Source organism: Pimephales promelas, chromosome 10 (assembly GCF_988280905.1).
Source record: "Pimephales promelas chromosome 10, fPimPro1.hap1.1, whole genome shotgun sequence".
Classification (NCBI taxonomy): Eukaryota; Metazoa; Chordata; class Actinopteri; order Cypriniformes; family Leuciscidae; genus Pimephales; species Pimephales promelas.
This window is the reverse complement of record NC_142778.1, coordinates 21,483,912-21,503,618: the sequence shown is the minus strand read 5'-3', so window position 1 is coordinate 21,503,618 and position 19,707 is coordinate 21,483,912. Positions and strand designations below refer to the sequence as shown.

The 19,707-nt window shown below is 37.9% G+C and overlaps 1 protein-coding gene across 1 annotated transcript in view; it reads left to right on the top strand.

The window, feature by feature from the left end:
- Positions 1-19,651, top strand: part of kcp (kielin cysteine rich BMP regulator) — a 42,809-nt gene extending 23,158 nt beyond the window's left edge. Inside the window, exons 25-45 of the mRNA XM_039654370.2 lie at positions 182-364; positions 579-755; positions 1,016-1,098; positions 1,498-1,671; positions 1,820-1,999; positions 3,036-3,300; positions 4,217-4,299; positions 4,415-4,508; positions 5,499-5,672; positions 5,759-5,841; positions 5,918-6,038; positions 7,282-7,364; positions 7,439-7,538; positions 7,619-7,704; positions 8,357-8,629; positions 10,911-11,083; positions 11,649-11,760; positions 12,375-12,476; positions 12,613-12,777; positions 13,033-13,330; positions 18,138-19,651. Coding sequence (XP_039510304.2) covers positions 182-364; positions 579-755; positions 1,016-1,098; positions 1,498-1,671; positions 1,820-1,999; positions 3,036-3,300; positions 4,217-4,299; positions 4,415-4,508; positions 5,499-5,672; positions 5,759-5,841; positions 5,918-6,038; positions 7,282-7,364; positions 7,439-7,538; positions 7,619-7,704; positions 8,357-8,629; positions 10,911-11,083; positions 11,649-11,760; positions 12,375-12,476; positions 12,613-12,777; positions 13,033-13,330; positions 18,138-18,355 — 3,227 coding nt within the window. The 3' untranslated portion in view covers positions 18,356-19,651. The remainder of the gene's footprint in view (positions 1-181; positions 365-578; positions 756-1,015; positions 1,099-1,497; positions 1,672-1,819; positions 2,000-3,035; positions 3,301-4,216; positions 4,300-4,414; positions 4,509-5,498; positions 5,673-5,758; positions 5,842-5,917; positions 6,039-7,281; positions 7,365-7,438; positions 7,539-7,618; positions 7,705-8,356; positions 8,630-10,910; positions 11,084-11,648; positions 11,761-12,374; positions 12,477-12,612; positions 12,778-13,032; positions 13,331-18,137) is intronic.
- Positions 19,652-19,707: the final 56 nt, after the last annotated feature.

Genomic DNA, 19,707 nt, shown 5'->3' with positions numbered 1-19,707 from the left:
ACACCACAATCACGTCATGTCTGAATCACCTTAATTACAAGATGACAATTTCAAGATTATACTCTACGCTGTTCACATGCTATTTACTATTCAGCAACTCAAAATTACCCTAATTCCAACATTGATGTGACATCATTACACCCCTATGTAGATGTAAATGTGTTTATCTCACTCCTTACAGCACCCCTTGCTGACTGCAATGTTGAAAGACAGCTTTACAGACACGGGCAGCAGTTCCACCATCCCACTGACAGCTGTCAATTATGCATCTGCACCAATGGGACAATTTCATGCCGGCACAGGCCTTGCCCCTCTGCGTCCTGCTCTAACCCCATAACTCAAGAGTGCTGTCGCACATGTGATGGTGAGACGTTTTATAAAAACCCCATGAAGTGCATGTGAGAGCTTTAATGATATTTTTTATATATGTGCATAGTTCCGTACAAAAGTTTGGGGTCAGAAAAATATACAAGGCAAGTGCTTCCAACAATGTGATGGTATGTGTTTGAGAATTTATTTGATATTGTTGTTATCATTATTATTATTATTATGAGTTGTATTTTTTCCTTCTTCTTCAGGCTGCAAGTATGCTGGCGTGGAGTACCTGAACGGTCAGGAGTTTGCAGACCCTTCTGATCACTGCGCTCGTTGCAGGTGCATGAATGGTCACGTGACCTGCAATGGGAGACCCTGTCACAATCCAGGATGTGGTTACCCCACCAAAAGGGCGGACCAGTGTTGTCCTGTGTGTGAAGGTACCGCATCACACAGTGTCTAAAGACAAAGTGCACTTTCAGCAGAATTGAAATTTTACAGTAATTCTCTTCTGATAAAAATGAGAACAAAGTATTGATGACTCATCCTGCGCTACAATGATTTTTGTCCAATCAGATCCTCTTTAGAATGAGAATACCCCTCCCCATCATAACACCTGCAACTGCCTTGCAAGTTACAAAATAGGGTTCGTGGCTGTGGCATAAGCGTGTTTGTGTGTGTGTGTTTGTTTATTGTACAGGCTGTCAGTTTGAGGGAAGAGTTTATGCAGATGGTGAGTCATTCAAATCACCCACAGCATCATGTGAGGAGTGCAGATGTTCTGTAAGTATCTATCTATCTATCTATCTATCTATCTATCTATCTATCTATCTATCTATCTATCTATCTATCTATCTATCTATCTATCTATCTATCTATCTATCTATCTATCTATCTATCTATCTATCTATCTATCTATCTATCTATCTATCTATCTATCTATCTATCTATCTATCTATCTATCTGGCTAGCTTGGAATATATGCAACATTTTGTTTTTACATAATTCAAATAAACAGTGTTTATCTATCATTCGTTCTATCTATCATTCTATCGTTTATCTATCATTCGTTCTATCTATCATTCTTTCTATCGTTATATTTGTATAAAATTTATCAAAGTAATTCGATTTTATGTGAGTGTATGTGAATTAATGGTGGGGCTGGATGTTTTTGTTTATCAGAAAGGTGAGGTTCAGTGTTCTCCTAAAAGCTGTCCCACGATCTCCTGCCCTCACCCTCAGCGGGACCCCTGCGCATGTCAAATGTGTGAGGGCTGTCATTACCGCAGTCGGGATTGTGAAAATGGAGAACGCTTCCCTGATCCCAACGACCACTGCCGGGGCTGTATTTGCCTGGTACACAAATAAACCTCACTTTGTTACCAAAGTTCATCTTCATTTTAAACCATATATCAATATAGATTTTTTGTGTAATGTATTTTTACTGTTGCTGCCACTGTGTTGTGGTTTCACTTAATACATACTGTGTTGTGTATATGTGTAGAATGGAAGTGTATCATGCACACCCGTGTCTTGTCCAGAAGTGTCTTGCAAGCACCCTGTGCGCCCTCCAGGTGAGTGCTGTCCTGTGTGCATAGGGATATGTGAACACCTGGGACAGGTGTACGAGAACAGTGCCACATTCACCCCACCCAACGACCACTGCTCTACCTGCACATGCGTGGTAAGACCACCGGTGTATATGTCTACATTTACCATAGTGAAGAATAATATAGTTATCGCCAAAATACACTAGCGACAACGCATTGACAAAAAATATTGAAATATACCATAGACCTTATTCAGAGCAGCGCCATGACAGGTATGAAAGTGAGGCTGTGAGGGATAGACTTACTGTGTTTCCAATGGCATCCGCTGTAAAAAGCTGAATAAAGCTCCTAGATAACTTACAATTTTCCACAGCTTACAATGTTGGGATTTTTTTGTCAACTGAAATTTCTTGGAAAGATATTTTTTCAGTGTTTCATGAGCAGAACAATCCGAAAACACATTAAATAGTAGTCCAGCCCATAGAAGAGATGCATGTCTATCCCTCACCGCCTCGCTTTCATTCTCATTAAAAATCAAAGATGGCGCTGCCGTGAATAAGGCGTATTGAAATACCAAGTTTTTTCAACAATAAAATAAATGAATGGAATATAAAAGAAAAAATTATTTCAAATTTATGAAATGTAAAATAAAATAATAAAATAAAAGAATTATTTAAATAATTCCTTTGTATTAACATGTTTTTTGGGCATGTAGTGTGTACTATCATTCCCTCTCGCATACCATGCAAATACCATAGTACTGCACATATGGTAATTAAGCAGTAACATTGTCAAGTCGTCACCTTTATTTACAAAGCCTTTATTACAAAGTTTGTTTCTGCTGTACAGCAAATCTAGAAGAAAATAGCATCATAGTCCAGCTTACATAAGTTCAGTGATGTTTCATTTTTGTTGTAAAAAAGTTATTAATTTTTATATACTGTATATTGCCAAAACAGTGATGACATCATATATATTGGTGTCAATGCAGACAGTAATATTCTTAAATATTAAGTGTCCCGAACTAAGCAAGCCAAAAGCCAAAGGCAACAGTGGCAAGGATGCTGTCATTTTGGCAAATGCATCCTGTATATCAATATATCAAGGTATTACCATTTGACACCATCACCATAACATAGAACCAAACATATTTTTGCATTTGTTTTCCAGAGCGGAGTCGTGTCCTGTGAGAAAAAGCCGTGTTCTCAGCAGTGCACACATCCGGTACACATTAGGCACTGCTGTCCGGTGTGTGACGAATGTCTGTTTGAAGGGCGGAGGTATGCAAACACGCAGACGTTCAACGCCCCCTCGGACCCCTGCAGGCGCTGTGGGTGTCAGAGCGGCTCTGTCACGTGCACCAGGGTCGCCTGTCCTGTGGTTTCCTGCCGGAACCCTGTCACCCCACCAGGACAGTGCTGCTCACAGTGCAGAGGTCAGTAGCAAACACTAGGTAGCATCATTACTGTATATTATCTAGGATATCATGTCTGGGGGAAAAGCAACAATACATTAACAAGTGGCACAATAATGCCATGTTTTGTTCACTGTCAACAATAAAATCCATAGTAATATAAAATTATATGTATATATATATATATATATATATATTAGGGCTGTGCAAAAATTAATTGCGATTAATCACATCCAAAATAAAAGTCTGTGTCTACATAAAATATTTGTGTGTGCTGTATATAATTATTTTGTATATATAAATACACACACATGCATGTATATATTTAAGAAAATGTGTTATTCATATATAAAATATTTATATTTATATAATATAGATTATGTATTTATAAATGTATACAGAATTTAAGCGCAAATAATTCTTAAATATATACATGCATGCATAGGTATTTATATATACAAAATAATTATATACAGCACACACAAATATATTATGTAAACACAGACTTTTATTTTGGATGCGATTAATCGCAATTAATTTTTGCACAGCCCTAATATATATATATATATATATATATATATATATATATAACTTGTTTAAATAAAACTTCTACCCTGTTGTCTCAGGTTAATTTGTTATGATTTTACACTAGCAACAATACATGAAAAAAAAAAGTGCCATTGTAATACCATGTTTTTTTTTTTTTGGACATGTACCATGATAGGGTCATGTGTACCTTACAAATGTCATAATACATAAATATGGTATTTAAACAGTATATTGTTATGTAAACTGTACATTAAAAAAAAAAATAACTTTCAAGCTCTATTGAGATCAATTCAACTTACTTGGCTCTGAAAATCATGTTTGTCTGTTTTTGTGATGGTTGTGTCTGTATCTGATCTGAGTTTGACCTGTGATCTCTTTGGCCTCACAGTATGTGTTCAACAAGGTCAGGAGTATGAAGAAGGACAGAGCTTGACCCTCCCCACTGATCCCTGCTTGAACTGCACCTGTGTGGTAAGACACACAACACACAAATTCAGCCGTTAGCATCTCATCCTCAGCATCCTGCCGACTCAAGCATGAGATTTGACTGACAGAAAGGTTCATTCTTTACAAATGTGTGTTTCAGGATGGTGAGATGAGGTGTGTAGGTCCTCCTTGTGCTAAATTGACCTGCATGCATCAGGTCACGGATCCCAGCTCCTGCTGTCCCCGCTGCAGAGGTACTGACAAATAAATTAGGACATTAGGACATAGAATTTTTTCTTCCTGACATGTACTTATAGTGTTAGTCAAATTTCTTTGGATCAGTTTAGTTTTTCATGATATTTTACCAGCCTTTCTGTGGCCCTTAGACTTAAACAAAAACAATTTGCCTTTGCTGCTGTACCTTTAAAACTTCTGTATACAAATGACCTCTGTTAAGATATGCTAAACTCATGGTGGTCATATGTAATGTGCTTATGGTTGTGAATACAATACCTTTGATTAATAAATTACCCTTTTATGTTTTGAATGAGTACTTTATAAATTATTATTATTATTTATTTTGTTTTAAAATTACAATTTAATTAAATAAAATGTATTCATAAAAATATTATTATACTATTTTATTTATACAATTTATTTATTAAATTTAGTTTTGTTATTTATACATATTAAAAAACACACACTATTAAACATCAACTCAAATCGAATATGATATTAAATAAGACTTAAAGCATTGGTTCACACAAAAATGAAAATTTACTCACCCTAGTGTCGTTCCAAACCCATAAGACTTTCGTTCATCTGTGTAATTCAAACGAAAATAGTTTTAATTAAATCTGAGAGATTTCTGTCCCTCCATTGAAAGTCTATTCACCCAAAACTCAAAACATTCATAAATAGATGGTAAAATAAATCCATATGAATCGAGGGGTTTAATCCAAGTCTTCTGAAGAATCAAAATCGCTTTAAACGGATAAACAGAAACAATATAAACAGATAAACAGAAGCTCAGCCACACTTGCTTGAAAAGAACAAACCTCATTTCATAGACTTTTCAATGGAAGGACAGAAATATCTCAGATTTCATTAAAAGTGTCTTCATTTGTGTTCCCGAAGATGGATTTGGATTTACTTTGGAGAGAATTTTCTTTTTTGGATAAACTATCCCTTAAATAAGATCACTCTAAAATAAGCTCTACTAAACCGAGCTGTCTCTCTTTCAGGCTGTTTTTATGACGGTGTCGAGCACATTGAAGGCAGCACCTGGTTTCCATCCAGTGGTCCCTGCATGTCCTGTATGTGTGTGGATGGAGTGACCACCTGCTCGAAGGTCCACTGTCTCTCCACCTGTCTAAACCAGATCAGCGTGCCAGGAGAATGTTGCCCAGTGTGTGCAGGTACAACTACAATCCCTACAAACAGTTTTGTGCATGCATATTGTTGTTTTGGAAGTTTAATGTTTTAAATGTGTTTCTTCTGTCAGACTGCGTGTTTGAAGGCCGTGTGTACGGCCCTGGAGAGAGTTTCCACCCTTCTGGTGACCACTGTGAGATCTGCACCTGTGAGGTATGACTCATCACAACATTTTGTGCGCATACTGTATGTTGGTTTGTTTGCTTTACGGTGTGTGTATGTGTTGTAGGTGATGTCAGATGGGGAACAGCACTTGAGCTGCTATAGGAAGCAGTGCCCGAGTCTGGTGGACTGTCCTAAACACAATATCCTATACAGCGGCTCTGACTCCTGCTGCCCTGTCTGTGCACGTTAGTATGAACACTGCTGTGAACAGTTTTTCTACATTGCTGTGCTAGTTTCGTGTTTCTCGTATAACTCTGTCTCTTTCTTCTCACATATTAAATTAATTGGTAACACTTTACAAAAACAAAGAAAAAAAGAGCAAAAGTATATTTATAAATGTTGTTTGTTCATTATACTTTAACATTTATTGTATTTTATTGTTAGTTAGTGATACAGTACTTAATGTTAACAAATTGAGCCTTATTGTAAAGTTTTGCCCAGATAATTACAAGTCAAATCTCTATCAGTATTGTTATCATGTTAACTAAAACTGTTAGTTTTTAGTAATTTAAATAAATCTGAAATAATTGCCAATTAACTTAAATAAATAACTGTAAGTTACAGTAATAAAATACCTGAAACTAAAACTGAAATAAAAAGCTAAATAGAAATATAAAATTAAATTAAAAAAGGACAAAAGCACATTAAAAAAATACTAAACCTTAGTTAGAGTAACTTAAAGTTAGAACTAAAGAAAAAAAAGATAATTAAAAATATTAATAAATATTATTAGTATACAAATTTGTATTTCATGTCCATATGAAGAGTTCAGATGCAAAAGCCTCTTCTAGAATGATCATTTTTATCAAGCTTGTATATTTAAGTTCAGTGATTTCACTTAAATGGCAATGAAGATTACCTATTAATTGTTATTTAAGTGAAATTACTGAACTTAAATATACAAGTTTGATAAAAAATCATCATTAAAGAAGAAAATTTCAAATGGCATTTAGAGGCTTTTGCATCTGAACTCTTCATATGTCCATTTATTTGTTTGTTTGTGAGTGGGATATTGTACATTCAATATAAGAATCAAGTATTCCTTAAAGCTGTGGGATAATAACCCTGTTTATTTTGCTATAATGTGCTGTAGATTCTTTTGAAAATAGTTTGTATTATATGCCAAATTTCATTTGAGATGAGCAAAAATTAATTTTAAGGGATTTAAGTAATGTAAATTTTCTAATTAAAACCAGTTTCTAATTTTTTAGGTCATAATTTCAGTATTTTTTAGCTAAATTATAAAGACTCAGCTTCAAAAATGCAACATTTTGAACAAACTGTATTTATGACAGACTTTAATGACATCAAAATATGGTGTTTATTCTGACTAAGATCTATAACATTGGTTAACATAACTTATATGAGACTCTTTGAAGAAGTCTTTTCAAATCTTTGATAGTTTAATTCTTGTGATTTGTGTTTCAGAGCCCCTCAGCAACTGCACAGCTACACTGATTGGTAATGAAGTCTTAGCCACTGATGATCCGTGTTTCACCTGTCAGTGCAAGGTATCTAAACGCACTGCTATTTTGTAAAGCCATGTGCATTGATAAGGAATGACGACGTTTATGTGTGTGTTTAGGATTTGACATGGACGTGTATTCATCAAAACTGCCCTCCTCTCAGCTGCCCTCCGGATTATCAGCGCACACACCCTGATTCCTGCTGCCCCGTCTGTGACGGTACAGTCTCGCTATCAGAAATAATGCAACGTCGCTTCTTCCAGTGTATGTGTGCTCACTTGTATATATGTTTGTCTCAGAGTGTGTATTAGAGGGCGAAAACCACGTGCTAAGCGGACAGAGATGGACAGACCAGGAGAATGAGTGTATCACCTGCATCTGCAATGTGAGGGAACTAAAACTATTGCAGGAGAAACACAGACACAATTTTAAGCAAAAAAACAAACAAAACATTTGTTGTTATGATGTCAATTCAAGTTTATTTCTGTAGCACTTTTCACAATAGGCCTACAAATAGTTTCAAAGCACATGCATGTTTGATTTTAGAAAGTTACAATTTAGAAAGTATTCTGCTATCAGTCAGAGATGAGCATGTCTAATGTTCATATGGCTTCACAATTGTCTACGCCAACTAAAATCATTGCAAAGGCTGATTCCAAACTAAAGCGGACGCAATCTATTGTTACCTCAGGATGGGCATCCCAATTTAGAAACAGGGAATTAGCATAGTTAGCATTAGCATCATGTGATGATTGTACTATTTCATCAGATATAATTGTAACAAGTTTATTAGAAGCAATATGTGAATGATTGGCTAAAACATGCTAGGCTAAACAAATCTCACATCAAGCAAACGAACCAAAGTCTGATGTCCAACAGAATCGCATCTTTACCAAAAGTTCTAGAGTGACATTTATTGATTGTTTAATGCAGTAGTAAGCACATTTTAAAGTAACTCATGTGTGTGTGTGTGTGTGTGTGTGTGTGTGTGTGTGTGTGTGTGTGTGTGTGTGTGTGTGTGTGTGTGTGTGTGTTAGCAAGGGCACATCGAGTGTGATCTGCAGGAGTGTCCTCCTCTTGATTGTCCGGATGGATCAGTCAAAGTGAAGAACCCTGGGAAGTGCTGTCTAGAGTGCAAAGGCATCACAACCGTAGTCCACTCCATAGACACTGGTGCACAATGTGTGTACGAGGGACAGATGTACAGCCCCAATGACCACTGGGAGGTGGACGAGTGTACGACCTGCACCTGTGTGTCCGGAGACGTGCACTGCCAAACCCAGAGATGCCCAACGCTCACGTGTGCCTCGGTAAGATGACGATATGCACCTTTGAGGTTATATTAGTGTGGACTTCACATAGTTTGAAACTTGTCGACAGGCTTTTAAATGTTGGTCCCTGTGAGTCCTTAAAAAGTCATACTTTTCGTTTTTTATCAATTTTAAGGTCATGAAAAGTCTTACATATCTTAAATGGGTGAAGAAAGGACTTAATTATCATTTCAACAGGTCTTAAAGGTCCCGTATTATGCCCCTTTTCACAAGATGTAAAATAAGTCTCTGATGTCCCCAGAATGTTTATGTGAAGTTTCAGCTCAAAATACCCAACAGATCATTTTTTACAGCATGTTTAAATTGTCATTTTTTGGGGCTCAGAAAAACGCGCTGTTTTAGTGTGTGCCCTTTTTTAATGTAAATGAGCTGCTGCTGCCGGCCCAGGGGGCGGAGCTTCATGAGCTCGCAGTCTCTCAGGACAATTTCGTCTCATAGAATGATGATAATATCAGAAACTCTCAGTAACGGTGTTCATTTCGAGTCGAACAATAATGCCTAAAAAATCAGAGTGCTGTATAGAGATGGAACAGGTATAGTTTAGTAGTTTAATTACGGTTATTATAATGTATTTGTCATCTGCCTGTATGTATCCATTATTTATTAATAGCCTTCAAGTCTGCTGTTTCGGACCAGGTGCGAATGATGATCAAACATATACTAATGAGTTTAAAAGATGAAGCGTCATTTTTACTTCAGAAAATCACCGTAAGAGCTGAGTAAACACAGTAAGTTATATTGAGGGAGTTGAGGGAGCATTCCTGTGGGCGGACGTTAGCCAAAAAACTGTTCTACTGACATCTTAAAAGAAGGAAGTAGAGGGATGTAGTCCAAACGGGCCGTTCGATGTAGGCTACTTCTGTTAAATAAAATATCTCGCTTGGCATTGAACTTTGAGCTTTATAATTTTACAGATATTATTTATACTCTAACAACAACATTACACACTAACTTAAGTTTGAAATATGGGATCACGAAGAACGGGACTTTTAAAATTTGGGGCTGGAAAAACCTGGAATTGCAATGTGACTTATTGTGATAACTAATGAAAAAACAGATGTGCATTCAAAATGTAGAATAATACGGTTCTAGAATATTATATATAATCATATTTTATGCACCCCTTTTCTTAAAAGTAAGATTTATAAAATTATAAACTTTACATTTTAGACTTTAAAGGGGACCTATTATGCAAAATTCACTTTAAAAAGGTTATTAAACACAGTTGTGTGTCCACAGTGTGTGTAAACAACCAGCCTATAATGGTAAAATTAACCCACTCCTTTTTTCATAATATCCATAAATCACAAATAAGCATTTCCAGAAGCCCCGCCCATGACTGGTGAAGTTTTTCAATGTTAGCATAGACCCTGCCCCTAGAAAGAGCCGGAGAAGTCCTCCATTTCCGTTTCCTCGCTGTAGCAGCTGGATATATACTGTACAATGTCTGCACCAAAAAAATATTACAAATATTCTATCCCAACAATGTTCTGTACCGACAAACATAAGAGTCTCCATAGAATAGAAATCTTCCAAAGAAAGTCTTTAAAGTGTCATATATTTGCGCAAATCATTTTACGTCGGACTGCTTCACACGAGGGTCAGTTCAATGCTGGATTTGCACAAAAGTTGTTTCTGAATGATTTTTAAATTAACATGAAAGAACAAGCTAGTCGGTGAGTTCACTCCATTACAACTATGGTACACAAATGTATTTACTAAGCATTCATAAACGTCCAGTTGCATTCTAAAAGTTGTAACTTCTTCCTAAATTCGAACATGCAAGGCTGAACACTGTTAGTGACAATTTCTGGATTATGGCTGCGTGACAATCTCCAGTTTTGTTGTTGCTGGAGTATCTGAAGCATGAGCTGTAAAGGTTTCGCTTTTAAAGGAACCCACAAATATGGCAAAAAGGTGCAAACTTTTCAACTTCACAAGCTATAATAAATTATTTGTGGGGTATTAAACTTCACAGACACATTCTGGGGAGACCAGAGACTTTAATTACATCTTGTGAAAAGGGTCCCCTTTAAGCCCGTTTTATCAAAATTTGTACGGCAAAGTTGTTTTGATAGTCATTTTATGGTTCTTACAGTCATTTTAGGATGTTTACCATACACATGTGCTGGTCTTAAAAAGCCTTTAATTTAATTTGAAAAATCATGCAGACTCATAAGTCAGTGTACTATATTAAGGACAAGGACATAGTGGGCCCCTCTCAGGTATAATCTGTTTTTTGTGGCATTTGTGTTTGTAGGATGAAAGTCCGGCCCTGGTTCCTGGAGTGTGTTGTCCTCACTGCATTCCCCACCCCGCCACCTGCATTGTGTTTGGAGACCCTCACTATCGAACGTTTGATGGAAAGATGGTGAACTTCCAGGGGACGTGCACATATGTTCTGGCTCAGGACTGTGAGGGCGGTGACTTCAGGTGCTTAGAATATTCTCTCACTCACATCTACACTACTGTTCAAAAATTCAGGGCTAGTAAGATTTTCTTTTTGTAATGTAATATATTCAGAAAGGATGTAGTAAATTGATCAAATGCTTTTGTTTTGGACTTTCTGTCCATCAAAGAATCATTACAAAAGTATCACAGGGTCAACAGAAATATTAAACAGCACAGCTGTTCTTTTTTTTTTTTTTTACATTGGTAATTTTAAAGCAAATCAGAATCTTAGAATGATTTCTGAAGACTGTAATGATGCTGAAAATTCAGCTTTACCATCACAGAAATAAGTTGCATTTGAAAATATATTACAAAACAGAAAGCAGTTGTTTAAATTGTAATAATATTTCACAATATAACTGTTTTTACTGTATTTTTTTTATAAAAAAAAAAATGCACTCTTGGTGACCATAAGAGACCTTATATAAACCGTAAAAAAACACACCTACCCCAACTTTGGAAAAGCAGTGTATACTGTGCATTAGAGGGATAGTTCACACAATAGTAATCTAAACAGACGTGTGTGTACTATATGTGTGTGTGTCAGTGTTCATGTGTCTAATGAGGACCGGGGACGTAGGGGAGTGTCTTGGACTAAAGAAGTGACCGTGTTTATTGGAGATGTTGTGGTGCAGCTGTTTCAGGACTGGATTGTCAAGGTAATATGCGTTTAGGCCTGTTCACACTAAGAATGATAACTATAGCGATAAATATATTAGCATCCACTAACGGGCCTTTATGGTGCGATTTTTCACCACACACCATACAAATGTTATTTTTCCTATATGTTCTTTTTATAGTGTAAAACTATTTTTGTTTTTGTATAGTATTTTTATAGTTTTTTAAATATTTATATTTTTACTTATGATGGAATATTCAATAGTCGATGCCATTGTCGCAGTTCCATCTTCTTTCTTACACATACAGACATGATTTTAGCTGATATAATTAGCTAACTCAGGGATTCTCAAACTTTTATGTCAACCAAACTCGCTTTGAAGTAAAATATTTACTTGAAGTACCCCGAGAGATTTTAATTTAATATTTCAATAATTTAAAAACATGACATGCAGGTTTATTTTTTTTTGTAAGTGTTTTATTTTGATTGTTTTTATTTTTTAATAATTTCGTTAATTATCATGTTTTCATTCTTTGTAAAACCCAAATTTAAGAAAACCATGAGCTAAATTATCAATTTACCTTCAGCTTTTCTTTATACACTTTTATCAGTGTATAATATTAACAGATCCGCTTGTTTTCTTTGATACGTCAGGTTGATTATCAACCCGTCTCCCTGCCGTTTCTTAAAGAGCCGTATGTTTACCTGGAGCGCAAGACCAACACCATCCTCCTAAACACCAATGTTGGGCTGAAGGTACATTAAAATCCCTATTTTTCTTTCCAGGTAGCATTATCCCTATGCATTGCCCACATTTATTTTTATTATTTTGAAATAATTGAAATAATTTGATAGCACTTTTTATTTGTTTATTTGATGATTGTGATTTAAGGTGTTATGGAATGGCCGGTCTCATGTGGAAGTTAGCGTTCCTGGTACCTACAAGAAGCACATGTGCGGTTTATGTGGAAACTTCAATAACTACCCTCACGATGACATGAAACTTCGCAATGGACAAATCGCCAATTCTGAAGCAGCTTTCGGAAACAACTGGAAGGTTAAAACACTAAAACATCTTCTTCATGCTGTATGTATTGAATGATATGTGGGTTTGTAGTTGACCGGCAAAACTAGAAATGTGACAGTAGAGAATGCAGGAAGGGGATTGGGATATGGTCATTTTCAAACCTAGTTTTCCCATTTTAACACCAAGGCTCAACATGTCTGAAGAACGCATTCAAGTCACACAATCTTGTATTGTAATTATTTAATATATTTCAAATATGAATGTGAAATGTTATTTTCCTTGCAGGTGGGCAGTGTAAATTCAAATGTTCAGTGTTCTGATGTGAAAAACATTAATCCGTGTAAGGAGGCTGGATACTCTGCCCATAAGACCGCAAATACTCGGTGCACAGTGCTGAAGTTGCCCGTGTTTGAACGTTGTCATAAAGTGGTGCCACCCGAGATGTTCTTTGCATCATGTGTGTATGATCTGTGCGCCTGCGGGTCCAATATGGATGAGTGTTTGTGTGACGTGTTGGAGGCTTACGCGTCCGAGTGCCGTGAAGCCGGTGTTATCCTGCAGTGGAGGTCGCCGACACTCTGTGGTGAGTGAGATATACTAATGCAGTTAAATGTCACCCCCTTTTTTAGCAAAGACGTGAAATTGCACTATACAAACTTAAAGGGATACTCCACTTTTTTTTGGATATTGGCTCATTTTACAACTCCCCTAGAGTTAAACAGTTGAGTTTTACCATTTTTGAATCCATTAAGCCGATTTTCTGATATTTAGAGGAATATCAGTAACCAGACAGTTTCTGGTCTCATTGACTACCATAGTAGGAAAAAGAAATATACTATGGAAGTCAATGAGACCAAAAACTGTCTGGTTACTGATATTCTTCTAAATATCAGAAAATCCGCTGAATACTTACCGAAAACGGTATTTATAAAACGAGCTTATTTCCGAAAAAAAGTGGAGTATCCCTTTAAATGGTTGTAATTCATTAATGCTTGGGAATGTTATGGCTGGTCTCTTTTTATAGAAGACACTCTGCAGATTATAACTGAAGTGAAAGCACAAAAAAAGTTAAAGAAGTTTAAAGTCATATAGAGTACTTTTATAGAAGTTTGATACTTTTTTTAAGGAGTCCACTAAAAGGTTTGAATGTACTGTTTGCAATGCAATTTGCAATTTGGTAATGCAATGTCCGATTTCAAAACGTTTTTCACAGGATGAATTTTGAGTTTTTAAGCTTTCGAATGATACCTAATTTATGTTGATTACTAAAATGTAATGGGAGCGCCAATCATCCCGCTTCATAATTGATGAACTTTGTAACTTTGACACTGTCGTTGAATTGAATCTAATTAAATCAACACCGAACTGTTCGCTGAGCTAAATAATGATATTGCCTTCTGTATAGCTGCTTTATAGCTAAATATAATTTTTTTCTTATTTGATGAACATTGAAACAATTACTATGTTTACAAGCAACCTCCTAGTGAGATTTAGGCAATTTTGAGATTAAGTCTGAGATTAAGTTTGAGATTGAGTCTGAATACGACGAACAAGTAAACAAATCCAAGTAAGTTGGAAGAACTTGGCCAGTAACACCTCCTGTATGTGAGTTAGGTATATAAAATTAATAAAATATAAAAAACCTTAAACTTATTTTATTTCCATTAAAAATGTAAACTGATTCTGAAAGAATGATTAAAAACTACAATCGTATCTTAATATGAAAATAATACGTTCATAGTGGCAGTAAAATGGTGTCCTAGTTACTGATGTAACCCTCATTCCCTGAATGGAGATGATATGTCAACTGACAAATGGGGTCTCTCTTGGGATCGCCCAATTTAGAAAAAACAGCTAGTGGAATTGTCATGTGGAATTTGCATGCGGAACCACTCCCCCGTACATACTGGTATATAAGATGAAGGTATGCATCCACTCATGTTTATGCTGAGCAGCCGAGATGAGGGCCCAGGCCGTTCAGGGTTGTGGCAGGGGAGACATAACATTCAGAGCTTTCCATATGAAGAGCTTTCATATGGAAAGCTCTGAATCATTTTCTGCCTCACCTGCAGGGACATCATGTTCTCATACACTGCAACAATACCACAGCAGTGGCTTATATCAACCATCAGGCGGCGTGCTCTAGCTTACAAGCTTTTGGTGTGGAGCAGACAGGTGTTCCTGTTGTTACGCACAACTCATGTTCCAGGCATCTTTTATCGATGGGAAACCCAATCTATGGGGATTGGCGTCTGCACCCGCACATAGACAAACTACCATAGTCTATGTTCTTCTTGCTAAAGGACGTGGACGCACCCCTCAGGGAGGATGCACTGGCCCACCCATGGCCCAGAGTGCTGCTGCATGCTTTTCCACCTCTGTGCTTGATAATTCCCACACTGACCAGGGTGAGAGAGCAGGGCCAGTCTCTCATTCTGATAGCACCCAGATGGCCCAAAGCACCGTGGCTGGCGGAGATAATCCCTCTGTTATATGCCGAGCCATGACAGGAAATTTATCACCCACACCCAGACAGGGTGGCTCTCTGAGAGGACGAACCTAAGCGCACTGGGGCTTTTGCACGTGTGATTGCTACTATACAGAATGCCAGGGCCGTTTCTACACGGCCCTTAAATGGCTGTAAGTGGCAAGTGTTCAAAGGGTGGTGCTATGGGCATGGTCTCACATCTTATCAGTGTTCAGTTCCTGATATTTTGTGTTTCCTTCAAGACCTCATGGAAAAAGTGAGGTCTTTTTCCACAATGAAGGTCTACCTGGCTGCGATTTTGGTCTGTCATGTGGGTTTTGAGGTCTCAACAGCAGGAAGCATCCTCTAATCTGCAGATTTATGAAGGGTGTCCCTCGCTCTTTGCCAGTCATCAGGAGAACTGTTCCTGGTGCTGCAGGCTTTGGGCCAATCCCAATTCTACCCCTTACCCCTTCACTTTCCCCTTCCCCTCCGTTTTGCGCGTCCACGTGAAGGGGTAGGGCTGTCCCAATTCTCTTTTGGTTGGAGGGGGAGGGCTAGGGTGAAGGGCCAGATAGCCCTTCAAACGAAGATTTTTCGGGAGCACACTTCAAACGAAGGGGTATGAGAAGTGTCACTGCTAACCCAGCCTGGCTGCCCAAGCGACAAAGGAGACCCATAAATTTAAGTATTTGTGGCTTTAATAAGTATTATAACGACAAATAATGATTTGCTTTATGTTACATTCAATATTGTGTTCATATTTACGGTCAGTTTCTTCCCAGAAACGTTTGTAAAAAAATCGCTAAAATTACTGTAGTTTGCTAACGATAGTCCCGCAACATATTTTCGTCGTCTCCGTTGTTTCCTGCGAACTTCACAAGATGCAAGAAAATAGCTGTAACCCACGCGACAGAGATAACTGCAGCTGTCGACGGCATCTTGGAAGTTGTGATAAACATCGGCGCATATCCTGTGACGTAGGCGCTAGCGACGACTTATAATGACGTTTAACGGAGGCGTAGTGGTGTCCCATTTCTTAGGGGAATATTTTCACCCCTACGCATTGCCACTCTGTTTGAAGGGTCAAGGGGAAGGCGAAGGGGTAGGGCTAGGGGAAAGGAAAGGGGTAATGGGTAGAATTGGGATTGGCCCTTTGTCTCAATATCCTTTTTGAGCCTCTGGGAAGTATTTCCCTTAAGCTGTTGTCCTTTAAGACAGCTTTGCTCTTGGCTTTGGCATCAGCCAAACGTGTCAGTGAGCTACATGCACTCTTGGTTCATTTCTAGTGCACTTAATTTTCTCTTAGTGGAGATAAGGTAATCTGGCCTTCATGCCTAAATGCTTCCCTGCGTTCACTTCGGAGGTGTTGGAGCTGTTTGCTTTTCACCCTCCTCCTTTTTCCTTCCTGGAGGATCAGAGGCTAAATGCTCTTTGTCCCGTTCGTGCTTTACAGACATATATGACCAGGACCAGTGCTTTCAGTAGGATCGACCAGCTTTATTTCATGGGTGCCCCCTCATAGAGGGAATCCCATATCTAAGCAACATCTCTCAAATTGGCTTGTGAATTCTATAGCTTTGGCATATGAATCAAAGGGAGTGCAGCCTCCATGGGACATCAGAGCTCATTCCACGAGGGGCTTAGCCGCCTCTTGGGCTTTGTTTAGGGGAGTGTCAATGCAGGACATGTGCTCTGCTGCCAGTTGGGAGTTGGGCTTCTCCTCGTTACTACCGGCTGGATGTCACCAGTATCTCAGGTAGCACATTCAGTTTTAGGGGTGGGATCTTCTTAGCCCTTCCCTGCAACCCCGTTGGAAGTAACACATAAGGAGTGAATGGGCCGGCTGGCCATGCACATTCCTGTCACCAAGCTCCTCTGGGTGTATATATGCACATTTGTGTTGCTGGGGTTATTATCATGTGTCTGTGTCACTCATATGTTTCATGTCCTGCATGTGCACAGCAGTGCAGTTATGAGTGTGCGTCCGGATTCCAGGTTCATGATTATGGGATGTGTCAGGAACTGCCTTTCAGAACCTCACTGTGAGTGTATTGGGCAATCGGGGAGCTGTCCATGTCTCTCCCATTGGTGAATCTCGAACACGAGATGATGAAAGAGAACAATAGGTTACTATCGTAACCCTGGTTCTCTGAAATATCGAGTGGAGAAATCCACCAGCTTTGTCCTGCTTGACGCACGAGAACCGAATATACTTACTGGAGAATAGCAGCACTTGCGGGTGTTACTATATGCCCTCAGGTAGGGGGCGGGGCCTTAGCTGGCATTGGCTGCCCACTTTTGTCTGTCTAGCCAGACTTGGTGCAATTGGATGCTTCTGTAGAGGTCAGGTACGGATGCCCTTCCCATAGGTGGATCTTTACACTCGATGTTTCAGAGAATCGGGGCTACGATAGTAACCTTTTTTTTTTTCTCTCAGATAAATGAGTATGTGAACTTAGCATATTTCCTAAATATCTGCAAACATATTATGGTATTTTCATGCTTTAGTAGAATAAAAAAATTAGCATCTTTAACTTTACACTGCTCTTTTAGAATGGCCAAATCCACTGAATGCGCCCTCTTGCGTGGATGCGTGCCACCATGTTATATACCTGTGGGTATGAGAGAGTGGTTTGGGATGCAAATTCCACTTGTCAATTCCATTGGTTGTTTTTCTAAAAGCCAGAGGTGATTGGGGCTCCCAAGTGAGACCCCATTTGTAGTGACTGACAGTGACGGATGAGGAACTGCAATTCTCAGAGAATAATCAGACTAAAGAAAATTGCATGTTAACAGGATTAAAAAGATTTGCTTGCGTCATGTAAACAATCTATGTTGTATAAAGTGATATATAAATTCATTTGACTTGATTTGTTGTGTTTTAGTATAATTCCATGCTTTTTCTTTTCCATCCCTACAGCTGTGGGTTGTCCGCTGGACCGTGGTTATGTGTTTGATGAGTGTGGGCCACCGTGTCCTAAGACATGTTTTAATAAAGACGTGCCACTCGGTGTGATCGAGGCTCACTGCTTTAAACCCTGTGTGCCAGGATGCCAGTGTCCCGCTGGACTGGTTGAACACAACGCCCACTGCATAACCCCTGAGAAATGCCCTAAAATCATCCATGGCAAACTTTGAGACCCTTAAACTGTGGAGTCAAATCGGTTTGTCTACAAGGTCTAAATATCACTGAATCTTGTTCTAATCATCCATGTGATCTAATGAACAAAAGAAAGCTCTTGAAGTCAACATGAAATCAAAATTTGCTTTATTTCTTTATAATGCACATTCCTGGTCTTATTCTGTAAAGGCCTATTCACACTGCACCGAAAGACACCCACCAACACCAAACGCTTGTTTTTGACGAATGAACTTGTTCATTTGTGGTTTGTCGCGATGTCAAATGGGAATATCTAAGAAATGACGTATGAGTGTGAATTGGCCTTAAAATTGGTTCACATTATTCCATATAAAAATGTTTATAATCATTATACAAATGTAAAAAACGTACTAGTTTTCAGCTGACAACACAAATCCCTCTTACTTATCAACCCTTGTCCTTCCGACATCTGCCTTCACTTTTTGCAATTCTGTTATTTCCTGATGAATAAAAAGTACCACCCTACATGTTTCATTCAGATATTCATCAGATTACAGGTATAATGAGTTGCGAATGGAGTTTTGTATTGACTTTAAAATGCTTGAGCTTTAAGCAGATTTACATTTTTTACTTTATAGTTCAATCCACATTAACAGTCCTCTACTGTATACTGTATTTGGCTTGTTTGTTTGTTTGTTGGTTGGTTTTTGATTGGTGCTACTGTCTGTAAGTGTTTCTAACAGTGTTGACCTGTGTTTAATGTAGCTAAATTACACATTATCAGTTACACATCCAGTGATGGGATAACATTTTGAGCAAACATGGACAAAGTTTTCCTCTTTCTTTCACCTCAGATGCAAAGAGGTAAAAGCTTTTTTGAATCATCCTAAGGTTTCTTTTTCTTTTTTACCATGGTTGCTTGCCATAACATCAAGATAAAATATTATGGAATTTTTTCTTGAAATGATTTGAACAATATGGAAAGATACATCCGCATAGATTTTGTTTTGATTTGTTGCACTGTTTTTGATGGGACATTTCTGCTGTTGCACTGGTGTTGTGACTATATTTTATCACTCTCTTTAAATACAGAGCTTCATAAGCAATATGTTATTACACTTGATCATTTTATTTACAACACTGACAGTCACAGATATGGCGAAAAATAGAAACACAAAAAGAGCTAATCTGATATAGTGGCTTCACAGAGTTATTTTGAGTTCTGTATGTATGTTATCAGGTGCATTGACATTCATCAGTATTTGTAGATGACGTCATATTTAATGTATTCTCATATTTACTGTGTTGCTTTATTACACCAAATATCACCTTTATCCAGCCTGTGCTCGCTTTAATTGCTCATTTAAAAATTACATTGAAGTGAAAATTA